Below are 15,169 nucleotides of genomic sequence, written 5' to 3'. Positions count from 1 at the left end.
AGTTGGGATGGGTGTGATATAGAGGGTTGGAATTGGTGTTGTGTGTGCACTATGAGTGGGCTGAAGGGATTGTGACGTGTACTGTACAATGTGGAGGCGGGTCTGCTGTTGGCTTCTCCCATTGTTTCTTGCAGCGTCATGTGGATGAGGACTAGAGAAGTCCGCATTGTAAGATGAGGAGTTGCGGACAGCTGGTAGCCACAGGCAGGCAGTAGGATAACAGAACGCGGTATCAGGAATGAGACGAAGAGCTTGTATTGCGTAGCTCGACGAACCCACGCCATCCTTCAAGCAATCCTCGCTACTTCCAGCCTCTATCTTCTGGCTCCCACTCGACGACCGACCCAGGGCAAACTCCAACGCCAGACTCAGACAAGATGACAAGAGCGTACTCCAACCCCATCGACCGCTCCCCTCTCTCCTCATCAGCCAGCTTAGGCTCCGAGATTTCCTCTTCCTCATACTTGATGTCTTCCGGGTTCTTCCCCAAACGGATCCTGCCACCTTCCACGGTCCGCCTAGCCCCCTGCTCCTCTTTGGGAAGTATCCATTCTGCAACGAGAACTCGTCGGTCCAGTCCGCCGGCACCTCGATAGACTCGACGTCTGTGCAGACGCTCAGCAGGAGGATGTAGACCGGCAAGAACTGGTCGATTGGGACGGCGCTCGACTTGTTTGTCGTAGATTCCAATTCAAGGAGATCGCTGAACGTGTTCCTCGTCTCGACGCAGTGTGCGGGCGCACGCCATGCTTTGGCTGGCTCCTCGAAGTGATTGTTGGAGTAGAGACCTGTCCACGGTTAGTGTATGCTTAAGGCAACCAGGAGGGAAGAAGCAAACGTACCACGCTGCTCGATACCCCTTAGCGGAGCCTTGAACAGCTTCTCCACGAGGCCTGACTGCTCCAGGTTGGTGGCGGGCAGGTGGAAGCTGAGAATTCGCGCTTTCAGCGCGCTCCCGGTTTCTAGGTGGATCTTCTCTACGAAGCCGCTGAGGGCTCCCGGTAGCTTTGAGATGAAGTTGCCGCGGGGTTGTGATGAGATTGTGACGGTGGAGAACAGCGCGGCGGTGGAGGACGAGGGGGTGGTGGGAGGAGAAGAGGTTGCCATTTTGCTGAAAGGAGGAGTTTGAGTTGGTATAGGCTTGTAGCAAATGATACTGATGAGCTGCCGTTCGGTCAGTTGATTGATGAGCTAGGATAGGGCGAGAGACTTATGCAGCTGGACGCTGTGGAAAGAGAATCAGACATTCTGAAGCGGCGAAGGCATACGTATTGTCCGGAGATCCACATTTACACGTGCTGGGCTAGGGTAAGGGAGAGAATCAAGAAATTGGAGACGACACGAAGCTCATGGAGCGGGGATGCGTTCACCAAGACTTCGACCTCAGTCTCAAATTCATCAGAGAGCCACTACCGACGATCCAGCTAGGAGAACCGAGGGAGATTCTGGAAGAGACGCTGACGCTGATGTTTGTTAGAGATGTAGCTTGCTATAAGGTTTCGCTAGATAGTTGCGAGGAAGATTCTGGACGATTGCGAGGACATCAAGGCCAGTTTGCCTACTTGTTTTCCTAGGCAAATACGCAAACCATCGTCCGTACAAGCATGAATATGGGAAACATTATGGTCTATATCAAGCGCCCTCGCTCTTCAAACCGTATTCTTCCCCAACCTGTCCCTCATCTCTGACCTCTGTCCCGTCTTCCAATTCACCTTTCACTCCGCCGCCAAAAATGACTCAACCCAGCAGCACCTCCGTTCCCCAAACCACCTCCACTTCCAGCATACCAAATACCAGGAACCAACTCCCCACACCCGAGCCCGAGACAACTCCCAACACAATGGGCCAGCCAAACACCAGCCACAGCGCCTCGTCCGCTCCAGACCCTTCGTCCGAGTTCGACTTCTCCATGTACGAGGCCTATTCGGACGGCGCGATGGCCCGCTTCCTCCGCGCCGTGTACGGCAACCGCGAACTTGCAGAGCAGTGTGGGCTCATCAAGTTCCAGCTGCCGGAAGATGGAATCATCGAGTCTGGCGTTGTGGAGTTCTTGGGCGTGGATGTGGAGAACTTGCTCACGGAAGATGAGGGCGATGAGGACGATGATGGGGACAAGGAGAAGACCACCCCGGAGCAGGCTGCGGAGGCGTTGGAGATGCAGCTCGTGTTATTTGGAGGCAAGCTGGAGCGCATTCCGCTCAAGGTATAGTCTCCCTTTCCCCTGTCATGGATTGGCGCTAATTGCTTGTACTCGTAGACGGTCATCTCGATGTACCTTCTTCTCTTCTCCGTCTGCCCGAATGTCGAGACCATCGAGGTCGATGCGGAAATCGCTGCGGTCATCGACCGGGAGGAGCTGGGAATGCGGTTCCCGAAGCTTGATAAGGACCACACGGAAGACTGTTGCCTCAGTGGCGCCGTGGTACGGATTGGGATTACGCCGGAAGAGTAGACTGAGCAAAAGGGGAAATATGGATGATATCGTGGTCGATGGTGGGGAAAGGTAGTGGAGTACATTTGTCGCGACGGAGTTCGAATTCTCGACTTCGTGCGGCTTGATGAATGAAAAGTCATGATTTGAATGGCCTGCATGTAAAGACTTGATTGCAAGTTCTTCATTCAGCGTGCCTGAAGTTGAAATTCCACCCACGAACAGGCACAAACTTGTCACTGCCCAACCCACCGCCTAGGCTCACGCTCTCGCAATCTCGCCGCTAGTCATTAGGAGATCTTCTCAACCATCAGGGGCCTTCAAACCGGGTCGGGCGCGCTAATGAATGACCCAGCAGGAGCTGTTACCTTCTGCCTGCCGTCCTGGATTGCACGCCGCTCGGCACTTTCTTTTTGTTGGCTACCTTTTGGCTCTTTCCACTTTTGCGTTTAGTCATTTTACGCTGCTGGATGCTTAGGTGGGGAGACTTGTTTGTTGATTAATTGGTCAATGAGCGAGGCGGCTCTCAAAGTCACTACCATCAACACCATTGAGGTATCTATACACCTAGTCGCTTGCTCTTTGCTCTCTTTTGCTACACGTTACTAGCAATTTCGCCAGAAAGCTTTCAGACATCTGCTAGAGGAGAAGAAGCCACCGGAAACTTGCCAATGATTGCATGTGGGTTCTCAACTTCTCTACCATCACCGTCAGTTACACACTCTGTTGGCTAATTCCGGACTATGCCACATATACGTTACTCTTGGCGGCGCAAGGGTCCTAAAGGAATCGTGGATTCTGTGAGAGCCAGGCTAATTATCGCGGACTGTTCCAAAAACATCAACACCACTCGATTTGCTAGCTGTTTACGCCAAAAGGCTTGTCGACCACCAGTTTCTCCTCGCCATAGCCTGTAGCACTCCTTTGGTGATGCTCAAGCCTAAAACAGACAAAACTGCCGTCAGCAATGAGCAAATCGTTGCGAACTGATCCGCCCTTTCACCACCATAGCCGTTTGCTTGTCTCCAGCAGCTCGCCACCGGCTCCGCGGCCTCTTATCAACACATCCAGCTAATTAGACCACCTTCCTGCCGCTCACTGGCCCAAGCTCAGTCACCTGCGGTCACCTGAGCGACGAGCTGCCCAGCCGCTAGTGCCCGCCTGCCGTCTATATAACCCCCTCCCTCCCCCGCTCCTTTTTCTTTTCTTTTCTCCATCACAACTGCCTCGTCTAAAAAACGGGGCCCACTCGGGGGCCACTGGCGCTCTTGAATGCCAGTGTCGCACTCCTGATCGTCATTGCACGCAGGGCGGTCGGAGTTGGTCGTTACGACGGCACACCGGGACAATTTTTGATTCTTCTTTTGCTTTTTTTTTTTTTTTTTTCACGGGGTGTGGCGTCAGAGACTCGAGGCTCTCCGGAAAGGAGAGTAGAGACTCTTTTTTACTTTTTGAACCCGGCCCTCTTGGTGGGTAACCTAACGGTAAACCCCTTGAACGGCCCTCGTGTCGCTCGTGTAAGTTCTTCTCCTCCCCCACCTTACAGCTGACTGACTGAGATCGTCTCTAGATTGCACTACCTCGAGCAGACGCGAGCTCTCTTTTTCATTGACTTAGTTGCCGCTGGTGACTGGTTGAGGAAGAAGTATCTCTATTCGATCGCCTACGGTTCCACAACATGCTCAATCTCTTCCGCTCAGCGTCTCTGGCATTGCTGAAAGTGCGAGAAAGCAGATGCCGTCTTTTGCTGCCCTCGACAAGTGTCTGAGGCCGCGCATAGCCGTTCGTCAACATCGGGCGCCTCACTGACCGACGTAAACACCCGCCAACGTCCTGTTCCTTGGACCCCGGCTGGAGAACGTTCTGGAAGATGACGACACCGCAAATTACAGCCGAATGAGGCGCGGGTCAGTCACATGACCCACGAGCTGCCGAGCCGCTAGCGAGACCCAAAACCTATATAAGCCCGCCCCTCCCACGTCCCTTTCTCCTCTCCACGTACTTCCCCCCTTCCTCCACTTGACAGGACTGCCATAACCTGTCAAGGTCGGGATAGGCGCGCTCCACAATGCGCCTATCAGCTTGGATCAGCTGCATTGCACTACGCGGGTCTGGTTCGGGTCTTGAGTTTGCTGCGGCGACTCACCGGCATAATTTTTGTTTTCTGCCATTTCTTTTTCATTGAGTTGTCCGGCGCTGCTGGATGCTTGAGGAAGAAGAAGATTTTCGCCCTTGCTGTCATCTCCCGTCTCATCACTGCAGTCCGCTGGTAGCTAGTGCCTCAGTGGCTCCCTTAGGACCTCACCGTCTGGCATCTCCACCATCCGCCGTCTTCATCGCTGAAAAGCCGCCGTGACTCCTCGCAGCTCATCATCGCCCTCTACACCGGCCCAACATGAAGGCGGCTCATCGGTGACGTAGAGCTCTCACCGCCGCTCACTGTGGTGTTGGCCTTAACGGCCAGCTGTTTGCGTGCCCGCTATGCTTCACCTCAGATCACACTACGTGATAAAATTCCTCCAGTTTCCCCAACCCTCTCTTCTTCTACCATCCACAACATGACCAACACGAACGTCCCAGGACGGGCACGACTGCCCGACACCGCCCCACGGCGCCCACCGGCCCCCGCGCCACCACCGTCTCATGGGCTTCGTGCCCCTCCAGCCTCTCCTGTTGCCGGGCTACGCCCGATGAATGACCTGTACTAAGTTTGGTGTGCTGTGGCATGGTGACGAATATTAACGAGTTGTGACTCTAGCCGCGACCTCGAAGCGCTCCTCGAGGGCGAGGTCGCCGCCCCTCCGCCGCTCTGGCGTAAGTACAACATCTGCTGGCTACCATACAGGAGCTGACTTTAGATATAGGCCGCCTGGTTGGCGGATTGAGCCTCTGGCTCAGATGGATCCTTGTCTGGCTCCCGAGCCATTGAACGCCGTACGTATTCCTACGATATACTCTGAAGTACACCAGGAGGCTGAATGAATAGGAGATAGCCCGCCGCAAGGCATCACCGTCGCCGAGCAGCCCCTCCAACGTCGTGGCTGCCGGCCGCCCTCCGAGGGCCATATTGGGATAGAAGGATAGACTTTTGTATTACCATCATGTATAGAATATAATTCTTCACACTCACGCGTTATCCCTTGAAGACCTCCTAGATTATGAACGTGAGCCGCAAGTAAACTCTCCCAAGACACGTCCGCAAGAAATCTACAACGACTGCTTGCCTGTCTCTAAATCTTCGGACCCAGAAGCCATTAAAGGCTTTCCGCAAGGGCAATGCCGTCTCTTTCACCTCGTCACCGCCATGCTGTTGTCGTTTGCCATTGTTTACATCCAATCTCTCACGGAGAGAGAGAGCTCACTGCCCGACTGCCCTTCACCTAGGCTTGCTATTAACCCCAAATCACACAGCGTGACTCCCTAACCTCCACATCCTCAACAACACCACCAACCGCCGCCAACATGTCCACACAAGGCGGCCTCACGGCCTTCTACGTCGCCGTCGTCGGCCCTCAGGGCCAAGTCACCCAGCTGCTTCCGCGCCCAATGGGCAACACCCCGCCGCCGACGCCCAGCAGGGGCCCGCCGCCGGCCATCGCCATAGACGAGTAAGACCTGCCTCAGTAGCCAGTAACGGTCTCTTCTAACTGTAGTGTAGCGTCGAGCTCCACGAGCGCCTCGCCGCCGTCCGCGCCGACCGCAGCCCGCTCCGTACGTAACCCACTCCTCTCCCACCAACACCATCACCTTGTCCTAGATGATCCTGGGCTAACACATGGAACTTAGGCCGCTTCCGCGCCTGGGTCACTGCCGCAGCACGGCGGCTGCGGCATACCCGTCACCGATGAGCGCTTGTTTCGTCTCAGTTCCGCCGTGTCCGCCCTCGTAGCATGCTGCTGCCCAACCACAGCCCGCCGAGGGGCTCAGATCGCTCCGCCACGACAACAGGAGAGAGGAGGAGGAGGAGGAGGAGGAAGACGACGACGACGACGACGACTACGGCGGGGAAGGACTGCCTGCCGCGGGCCATTGTTGGGTAGACGGCATAGAATATAATACTTCACATCTGCTTTGTCTCTTGGAGGCCTTCGGGCTACGTGAAGCGGCCTATGGATATCTGCCCATGGATATGAAAGCAATTGCGTATCGAAGCTCTTCTGGATGAGTGAAGTGAAGTCCGGGGACGTGGTCAAGAACGTTCGTCGATACAAAGGGATTGTGCTTTGGAAACCTTCTGGATACGCGAAGCGAGCATAGATACACGATACGCCATTGGGACGCTGGCTGAGTTCGGAGGAAGGTATTGTCTCTTGAAAACCACCGGGATAGCAGAAGTAAAGCGGGATGGTTGTAGCCGAGGACACTAGCTGAGGCCGAAGGGATTGCCCGTTGAAGGGCTGCCGGTTACCTAATCTGAATTGGCGGCGAGGAGATGGTGAAGAGCGTTTACTGGAGCCGAAGTTATCGTGCTGTAGGAAGCGTTCGTAATACTGGAAAGGAATGTGCCGAAGGATGCCCGTCGAAATGGTACGCATCGCTTGTCGAAGACATTCGGAATACCTAAAGCGAGCAGGACACAGAGGAATCCCGCACGCAGGCTGAAAGCTGAAGGGGGTTTGATTCATCTATGTATGTACCATGGGTATATCCGACCACTTATGCTCTCTATATCCAGCCGCAAGGCATGACGATGATCATACTCAGCCAAAACACGCAGAAGCCTCTAGACTTCCTTATCCCGCCTTCTCTCCCCTTCCTCCTCCTTCCTTTACCCTATGCTCCACGGCAAAGTCCCCAACATCCCCACTTCCCAATCCTATTCTTCTTCTTCCCGTCTTCCTCTTCCTCCTCACCGACGACCTTTAGGAAGACCTCATCCAGCGTCGTGGGAGAGACGGAGTAGTACTCGAGCCCGATTTCGTTGCGGTGAGATTCGAGCAGCTGGATAAGACCGGGAATGCCGCCAATGTCGTCGGTATTGGACATCGATGATATCTCCTGGACAGTCGAGCCGTTCTTCTCAGGAGAATGGTGGTGAGGGGATGTAGCCGCCTTGAGCACCTTGAACCGCAGCTGGCCATGTCCTCCACCCCTCGAACCCCACTTGTCCATCTGTACGCATGGTATCTTCTGCCTCACCCACTCCTTAACGGCGTCCATCTCCCCCGTAGTCGTTTCCGGCGCAGACTTGAGCACCATCTGCACCACAAAAGCATCACCGTACTGGTCACCCAGCTCGCCGACAGTGCCCAGCGCAAGCATCTTCCTCTTCATGATGCCCACTCTCGTAGCCAGCTTATCCGCCTCTTCCATTGAATGCGTAGTAATCAGCAAAGCTCGTCCAGGCGCCGCGACACCGAGAAGCGTTTTCCACATGACTCGCTTGGCTGCGGCATCCATACCGGAAGACGGTTCATCCAGTAATAAGACGCTAGGGTTCCCCATCAACGCGATACCCAAGCTCAACTTCCTCTTATTACCACCGGAAAGTTTCGACGCGAGTCGGGTCTGGAAGCGAGATAAGCCAGTAGCAGCCAAGATTGCGTTAACGGAAGACTCTAGATCGGGGACTCCCCGAGCGCGAGCGTAGAAGTGCAGATGCTCGGTGACGGTCATGGTATCCATGGCGTCGAACTGGGGGCATACACCAAGATGGCCGCGGGCTACTGCGCGCTTTGAGATAACCGAGATACCTTCGATGAGAACGTCGCCTCCGCCGTTGATACTAGTGGTGGGGTGGATATCGCCGCGGATGAGAGAGATAGTGGACGATTTTCCAGCTCCGTTGGGTCCCAACAAAGCGAATACCTGGCCTTGCGGGATACCAAAGGTCATGTCGTTAACAGCGTGGTTATTGCCAAATTCCTTATGCAGGTGAAGAACACGGAGACTATCATTACATTGTTCGGTACGAGCGATCTCATGGGCGACGGCAGGGTCGAGCAGGTCAACGTCCTCCTCGGAGTGGCGTTGGCGTGACTTGGAACGGTTGAAGATCGGCGGTCTGTATCCGGAATCCCACCATACCAGCGCGATGAAGAGGATGATGGCCTGTACGATCAGGTACAGAATAGGTCCGCCGTACACGTTAATATCCCCTGGGTAGGCCCTTATCTGGCTGCCGTCGCAGAGCAGGGAGAAGGAGTTCAGCGAGAGGAGCATTGTCCGAAGGAGATTGCCAGAGGGCGTTATGGTTGCGAAAGCAAAGTGGAAGATCTCAATGTCGCTGTCGATGCGGTATGCTGGAGAGTACGTGAGGATCGACATGTATCCGATGAAATATAGAAGGAAGAGAGAGGCTTGACCTCCGGCCGCGAAAGCGAAGGTGGCGAGCTGGGAGGTGACAATGATGGAGATTATGTAGCAGAAGAGGATCGAGGTCAGACCGTAGAGGAAGAAGATAACGAACAGATAGCCGGGATTGTACCATACGGAGGAAGCCTAGAGAATAAAGTTAGCACTAGGCACAGAGACAAACCAACTCTAACGTCAAGTGTTCCGACTTACCCCAACGAAGATTCCGGTGACGACAGCGGAAATCAAAACGACGAAACAGAAATCGAAAATCAGATACGCCAACCACAGCGGCGCCGCTCTGATTCCGTTGCTGTAATGCAATGCTCGCACTTTCCTCAAACGCTCCACAGTCGGGTACAATGCGAAGAAAGCAGGATACACGCTCATCGCTAGGCCGAAGTATAGAATCAGCTGCAAAGTCTTCCCCATCCCAGGAGCAAACGGTACGGCAAATTGCTGATATTGTGTCGAGATCGGAATGCCAGTAAGAGTATCATCCAAAGCGGCCAGCGTCACCAAGCCTCCGATGATACCGCCGTTGCCGAGGTATGCCATAAGTGGCGGGGCGTTCTCCTGGAGGAAGAAGCCGCCCGGCGTGACGTTGTGGAATCGTGCCTGGATAAAGTCGTTGAACTCATCCAGCGTGCTGACAAGATGGAACGCAGACTCATTCAGCCCGGAGCGCTCTGCGAGAATGCTGACGTCGATGAGACTAGAAGGGCCGATGGGAATCAATGGGTTGACATCGACGTTTGCGAGCGAGAACACGTCTGGATCATTGGCTGCATCTCCGGGATCGCAGCCCACTGCCTCGAAACCCTTCAGGAACAACGTGACGAGACCGGCTGCGACGATAGGAATGAGGACAGCGCACACGTAGGGCCAGTAGTTCCGACGAAGGATTGTGAAGCGCTTCTGAATTAGGATAAGCGTCTGCTTGGGCATCGAAGTACCCAAGCCCTTCGACATCTGCGGACCTTTGTCGGCCTCAGAGTTCTGCTCGGACGTGGGACGAGAGAGAAGATCAGCATCCTTTGGCGCGTCGGCGGGCGTAGGCTCCCCCGAGTCAAGATTGTGCAGGTCTTTGATCTCCTCTGCGAGCGCCAGGAACACATCCTCTAGCGTGGGACCGACGATATCGTAGTTCTTCACGCCATGCTGGCGAAGGTCGTCGACGAACTTGGTGGCTGCAAGAGCATCGGGGAACCAATACTGTATCATGGCCTCAGAAGGAGCGGGCTTACGCACTCCGTTACTGGGGGTGATTGGGGTATCCTTGGGATAAGTGACGTGATAACCTGCGCCTACTTCGTGCTTGAGCTGCACCGATGTACCTTTGCTCTTGAGGTTACCGCGAGAGAGAATGGCAATGTAGTCAGCAAGCACATCAGCCTCGTCGAGGAAATGCGTGGTAAACAGGAAGGTGCGGTCGCCACGCTCTGCGAGAAGGATATCCCAAATCTTGCGGCGCGAGAGAGGGTCGAGGCCAGAGGTAACCTCATCAACACAGCATACCCTGCTTCCGCCCGTGAACATCATCGCAAGCTGCAACTTCCTCTTCTGACCTCCCGATAGCGTCTTCGACTGCGCCTTCATCTTGTGTCCCAGGTCGCAGGCTCTAATGAGGTTCTTGATGGTCTCCTTGTCATCCGTGGCACCCTCAGGGTGTGTCTTCAGTCGGTTGAATATTTGGACGTGTTCGAAGACTGTGAGCTCGTCCCACATGACGTTTTTCTGTGGACATAGGCCGAGGCCTCCGGTGCCGTCAATCTCGATGGAGCCGCTTGTAATCGTGTTCAAGCCGGCGATGGCGTCCAGGGTGGTCGACTTCCCGCTGCCATTGGCTCCTAGAAGAACCATGATCTGGCCCCGGCGCGCCTTGATGCTAAGGTCATTGACGGCAAAAACGGTCTCCGGGGGTTTGATACCGATCTTCGACAGGGCTTTTGCGCGGAACCAGCTTGGCGTCCAATGCTTCGAGAAGGACGAGAGAATGATGGAGTGGTTAGGAGAAGAAGTCGACACTTTTCGGTCCTTTGACACGGTGCCGTAAAGCCACCGCTCAACAAAAGCGCCGAGGACAGGATACACCAGGGTCTGGACAATAAGGAAAATCCAGAAGGCTATCCCAGGAAGCGTCCATACGTGGCTCTTGTAGTCAGGCGCCGCTTCGACGAGATTGGTCGGCTGTAGGACGCGCTCGAACCGCGCTACGTAAACGATGAACCACACGTAGTTCATTGACGGGAACAGTAGACTCAGGACGGCGACAGCGCCGGTGTTGAAGGGACCTGCAACCTGCGCGATGATCGCCAGCAGGATAGGAATGATGACCATGGTGATACCGGACAGTTGAGCCTTGCGGAAGAAGCTGGCGCCGAAGATGGAAAAGCTCGTCAATGCCGCACCAACCAGGATGTGGTATATGATCATGATGCCCACGTTCGTAGTCTTGAAAGCGAGCTGCCGGATAATGATGCCCATAATAACCCATCCAGGGAGGTAGATGATATCAAAGGCGAGATGGTTCGACAGAAGACGAGCAGCTTGTGTATGCCATGGGCGCTTCGCAGGTGACATGGCTTCTACAAGCTGCGAGATGCCTCCTTCGCGCTCCGAGGCCATCTGTCCGGTGAGCTGGTATGTGACGCCGCAAACGCCGATGTAGATTGCCACTGCCATGATATCGATCAGAGCACCCATATACAGCGTCCGTATCTTCTCATCTCGCTCCTCCTGTGTCTTGTCGGTAAACGGATATTCGTCGATCGTAGCGGGGAAGTTGGTTCCGTTGAGAGACACAATCGCCCTATCGACAGCGTTCTGGAAAGGCAGTATGTAGATCTGGATATCGTTGTCCTCCTGGTTGACGTATATCCGCTCTCCGAATGCTCCATCCGCCCTGAGTGTGTAGTTCCAGCCACCTCCTTGTCCTTCCGTTGGCGACGAATGAAAGCTGATGGCCCCGAAGCAAGTACTTGCGCCCCTTAGAGAGCTCGCGCATGTCGTGAGAAGGTCGACGTCCTGCTCTACCGTTTGCGCAATCTTCCCAGCGCCGCGGACCGTATCAGTCAGGGTCCCAATAACTCTCTCGATATCCCCTCCGGTATGTCCATTGTTCACGAAGACGACAGTATTGCGGTTGCCGGCCGCGGCGCCGAGCGCGTTTTCGAAGCTTCGAAGGGGCGTGGGCGATCCGATACCGAATTCTGAGGGCGGGACGAAGAAGTTCTTAGCGTAGGTAATGAAGAACATCTGCAGGCGCCACGGTTAGCAAATGATCCGGATTTGAGGGCTGGGAGGGATAGGTCGCATACGAAGATTATAGGCGCCCAGAATGCGCGTATGCTCGTGAAGAACCAGTGCCGCACGAAGACCACCATCAGCGTCTTCTTCGTGAGCGTCCATGTCTGCGAGAAGATGGCCATGACGGCTGTCTAGGTCCGCAATGGGGCGCGGGAAATGGGATTAAGAGCTGTAGGACCTCGAAAACTGTGGCAACAGCCACGTTCCCCAGTACTACGGGATCTCAATCAACGGGCGAAGGATTGCGGCATGCTCTCGAGATAGCGCGGTTCACGTCGCAATAAGGGAATGGGCAAACGGGGCACACGAAAAGGTAACTATGAAGGAATGAGGCGGAGGAAAGAGTGAATTGCAGCTTGGGACCCTCATCGTATCAAACGGATGCGCGTTCCGAGCAGTTGTCGACGTCTTCGATGCGTGGAGTCGGGGCCGAGTTCGCCCGCGTCTGGGATGACGGAGAGGCGCTTGTGGCTTTCCGGCCTGGCGTCTGCCACCCGATAGCCGGGACGCCTCCAACGGCTCGGTTGCAAGCGCACCGCGAACCTTGCCCGATCGCCCAAAGATCTGTCCCTCCATGTCTTCCAATATCCTCCTGGTCTCCTTCGATAACTGATGCCCCGGTATGCTCTGCTGAATGCATGTCCAAAACTGCGACCCCTCTCCACCTCGCTACCCCAGCGAACGCGCGACTGCTATCCCAACGCCGAGGATGCCCAGATGCCGAGCCCTATTCAGTATTAATGAGGAATAAGTCGCGAGGGACAAGAGCTCGCTTACAAGAGGAACTGCTGCTGCGCCTCGAAAGGGCTTCAGAAACGGCGTTGGAGATGCGTCATCGACCTTAGATGGCGGGACATTGCTGTCCGAAGAAGGAAGCGCCGCTAGGCGAAGGGCATTGAAGATTGTTGGCGTGGTCATCGTGGATTTGAATGGCGATATTGACGCCGAGGAGGATCTTGCTGTTGGCATCGGGGATTGGGATGGCGGCCCCGATGTTGAAGATCGTGAAGAAAACGGTGAAGAATTTCATGGTGTTGATTGGAATTGGAGATTGTAATGGAAGATTTTTGGAAGCCGAGGAGAAACTTGAAGAGAGGAGACTGATTTGTGGTGGTGGAAGAAAAAACGGCTCTGAACGGGCAAAGATTTTGGAGGGTAAACATCTCTTCATCCATCGCGGAAAGAACGACCTACACCTCACAATGGCAACAACACAGCTTGGCATAACAAAGAAGCGATGCTTCGCCCTCATCCGCTTTCGATTCCTATACGAAGGCCATCAGGCTCGCTAAAATAAAGACGACGAGTTCGATGCCCCTACAAGGTTGGCCGCCTCTGCTTCCTTCCCTGAAGACCCCCAGGCGGACCCATACAAAGCCGGGAAGGTTATCACCCCTCAGCTCCCATGGGCATGCCCAATTTCCGTCTGAAACCTATCAGCCTAGACTATACAGAGCCGGAGATCTAGGGTAACACCGCACCCCTTGTATCATCCTCGAACACAGCGCCGCACACGGTGTCCTTTCAAACATCGAGACACGTAGTCATCTCTTCTGGCTATATAATAGTCCTACATGCCACCAGCGTCTTCTATACCACCGCCAACCTCAGCCGTTCTGTCATACAACCGAATTTTCACTGTTTCTTGTCGACATGCGCTTCGCGCTCGCATTCGCCGCTGCTTCCACGACCCTTGCCAATGCGTTCAACCTCTCGTCCGACACTCTCACGGACCGTTCTAACTCCACGGGATTAAGGTTCCCTCCCGAACTGGAGAACACAGCTGCATGGATAATCTGCGGCCACTTTCTTTTTAAAGATTTCGGGAACAGAGATTCTCTTCCTGCCTCGAGGGGAATCTACGACCCGTGGTATAGGAACACTACTACCTCCACTTATTATCTCGTTGTGGCGGCGAACTTCCCATATAGCTTAGCTGTTCCTGCCACCAAGTTAAGCAACGAAACATGTATGGAGGGGTACAGGGGTGCCTTGAACGCTCTTGAGCTCCATAAGGATGGTCTTCTCTGGGGAGCGTACGGTGTCTGGCCCTGGTCTTTCTTGTAAGTGTAGTGATACGGCCTATTTCAGGAGCTAATCGAACCGAAGTCTTCATATTTGGGAGAAAGATCATCTACCGAAGTGGTCGATCGACTGGATGAACGGTTCTGCACATAACGGCTAGGAGTGCATTTTGATATACAGTACCTCTTGCACGAAAGGCTTGAGGAATTTCCAATCATCACACTATCGCTCCTGTTGTCGGGATTGTAGCGCAGGATCTTTGCCATATTACTATCTATGCGGCTTGGCGAAGAAGAGCGCGTGAGGCCAGTCGTTGTCAAGGCTGTTTTCTTCAGGCGATTATGCAATCTGATGCTCCTTTTGCAAGTTCTTTATTATTGTCTGTACTGCTTTTAAGGGCCTATCCTCAAGACTGTCGTGGGCTATGGCCTTTGAATATGCTTCAGCGCTGTATCTCGATCTTCAAGAAAGGGGAATCTCTTCCCGTGGCAATCTACTCGCTCTTTACGACCGGGAAAGGATTCCACCGAGTATTCTACCGCAATACACCACTTCCTGGACATCCTCCTCAAGGGCTGCGTAAAGGAATCTGAAGTGCGCATAAAAGGTTCCCTACTGCACGATGTACAGCCTTCGGTACCGTAACGCCGGCGACTCGCAATTTCAACATGCATTTCGTGGTAGTTTCTATCCTCGCTCTCTTCTCCGCTATCAGTGTGTTCGTCCATCTATCTAGTAACTACACGAGCCCATCCATTCCAGAGGACTGGTGGCTCCTCCCTAGTACCGAGAACGCAACCACAATCTTCGCTTCCAATCTAGTCAGTTCTTCGGTATTCTAACACTAGGGTGAGCGCCCGCCATTTACACACGATCATGGGTAAGACATTTAGACCCATGACACGTATTACTACACAGTAACTTTGAACTGTCACATTGCGTAGATGGTCTACTCTTCTAAAATTCAACCTATCAATGGGGACATGCCGGAAAGGTTTCATGACTATTTTGGAATTGGCGAGGCTCCAGAACGACAGCCATTACTGCGTCGGACATAAGTACTGGTCTTGGCCGTTCTTGTATGTACATATCTTCAAGCTGTACGTCCAT

At 54.1% G+C, this 15,169-nt stretch overlaps 7 protein-coding genes across 7 annotated transcripts; 3 read left to right on the top strand and 4 right to left on the bottom strand.

Annotated features, from left to right (window-relative positions):
- Positions 1-301: 301 nt before the first annotated feature.
- BU26DRAFT_570728 (uncharacterized protein) lies at positions 302-1,107 on the bottom strand (the record flags this gene model as incomplete). Its single annotated transcript, XM_033834057.1, has 3 exons — positions 302-414; positions 465-788; positions 843-1,107. The coding sequence occupies 3 exons, from the start codon at positions 1,105-1,107 to the stop codon at positions 302-304; spliced, it is 702 nt and encodes a 233-aa protein (XP_033677669.1).
- Positions 1,108-1,732: 625 nt separating this feature from the next.
- Positions 1,733-2,452, top strand: BU26DRAFT_570727 (uncharacterized protein; the record flags this gene model as incomplete). Its single annotated transcript, XM_033834056.1, has 2 exons — positions 1,733-2,203; positions 2,258-2,452. The coding sequence occupies 2 exons, from the start codon at positions 1,733-1,735 to the stop codon at positions 2,450-2,452; spliced, it is 666 nt and encodes a 221-aa protein (XP_033677668.1).
- Positions 2,453-4,989: 2,537 nt separating this feature from the next.
- On the top strand, positions 4,990-5,360 carry BU26DRAFT_570726 (uncharacterized protein; the record flags this gene model as incomplete). Its single annotated transcript, XM_033834055.1, has 3 exons — positions 4,990-5,132; positions 5,190-5,245; positions 5,296-5,360. The coding sequence occupies 3 exons, from the start codon at positions 4,990-4,992 to the stop codon at positions 5,358-5,360; spliced, it is 264 nt and encodes an 87-aa protein (XP_033677667.1).
- Positions 5,361-6,264: 904 nt separating this feature from the next.
- BU26DRAFT_129937 (uncharacterized protein) lies at positions 6,265-7,030 on the bottom strand. The gene has a single exon (XM_033819652.1). It carries the CDS (start codon positions 6,964-6,966, stop codon positions 6,355-6,357), a length of 612 nt encoding a protein of 203 aa, XP_033677666.1. The 5' UTR covers positions 6,967-7,030; the 3' UTR covers positions 6,265-6,354.
- An 11-nt stretch (positions 7,031-7,041) lies between these two features.
- Positions 7,042-12,440, bottom strand: BU26DRAFT_467025 (nod factor export ATP-binding protein I). Its single transcript, XM_033825246.1, has 3 exons — positions 12,046-12,440; positions 8,939-11,983; positions 7,042-8,872 (listed from the first exon to the last, which is right to left on the bottom strand). The coding sequence occupies exons 1-3, from the start codon at positions 12,154-12,156 to the stop codon at positions 7,205-7,207; spliced, it is 4,824 nt and encodes a 1,607-aa protein (XP_033677665.1). The 5' UTR covers positions 12,157-12,440; the 3' UTR covers positions 7,042-7,204.
- Positions 12,441-12,775: 335 nt separating this feature from the next.
- Positions 12,776-13,487, bottom strand: BU26DRAFT_129922 (uncharacterized protein). Its single transcript, XM_033819650.1, has one exon. The coding sequence runs from the start codon at positions 13,284-13,286 to the stop codon at positions 12,876-12,878; it is 411 nt and encodes a 136-aa protein (XP_033677664.1). The 5' UTR covers positions 13,287-13,487; the 3' UTR covers positions 12,776-12,875.
- Positions 13,488-14,310, top strand: BU26DRAFT_129923 (uncharacterized protein). Its single transcript, XM_033819651.1, has 2 exons — positions 13,488-14,097; positions 14,144-14,310. The coding sequence occupies exons 1-2, from the start codon at positions 13,688-13,690 to the stop codon at positions 14,217-14,219; spliced, it is 486 nt and encodes a 161-aa protein (XP_033677663.1). The 5' UTR covers positions 13,488-13,687; the 3' UTR covers positions 14,220-14,310.
- The last annotated feature ends 859 nt before the right edge of the window (positions 14,311-15,169 follow it).

This window comes from Trematosphaeria pertusa, assembly GCF_010094035.1.
Source record: "Trematosphaeria pertusa strain CBS 122368 unplaced genomic scaffold BU26scaffold_19, whole genome shotgun sequence".
NCBI classification, from domain to species: domain Eukaryota; kingdom Fungi; phylum Ascomycota; class Dothideomycetes; order Pleosporales; family Trematosphaeriaceae; genus Trematosphaeria; species Trematosphaeria pertusa.
This window is presented reverse-complemented; position numbering and strand designations above follow the sequence as displayed.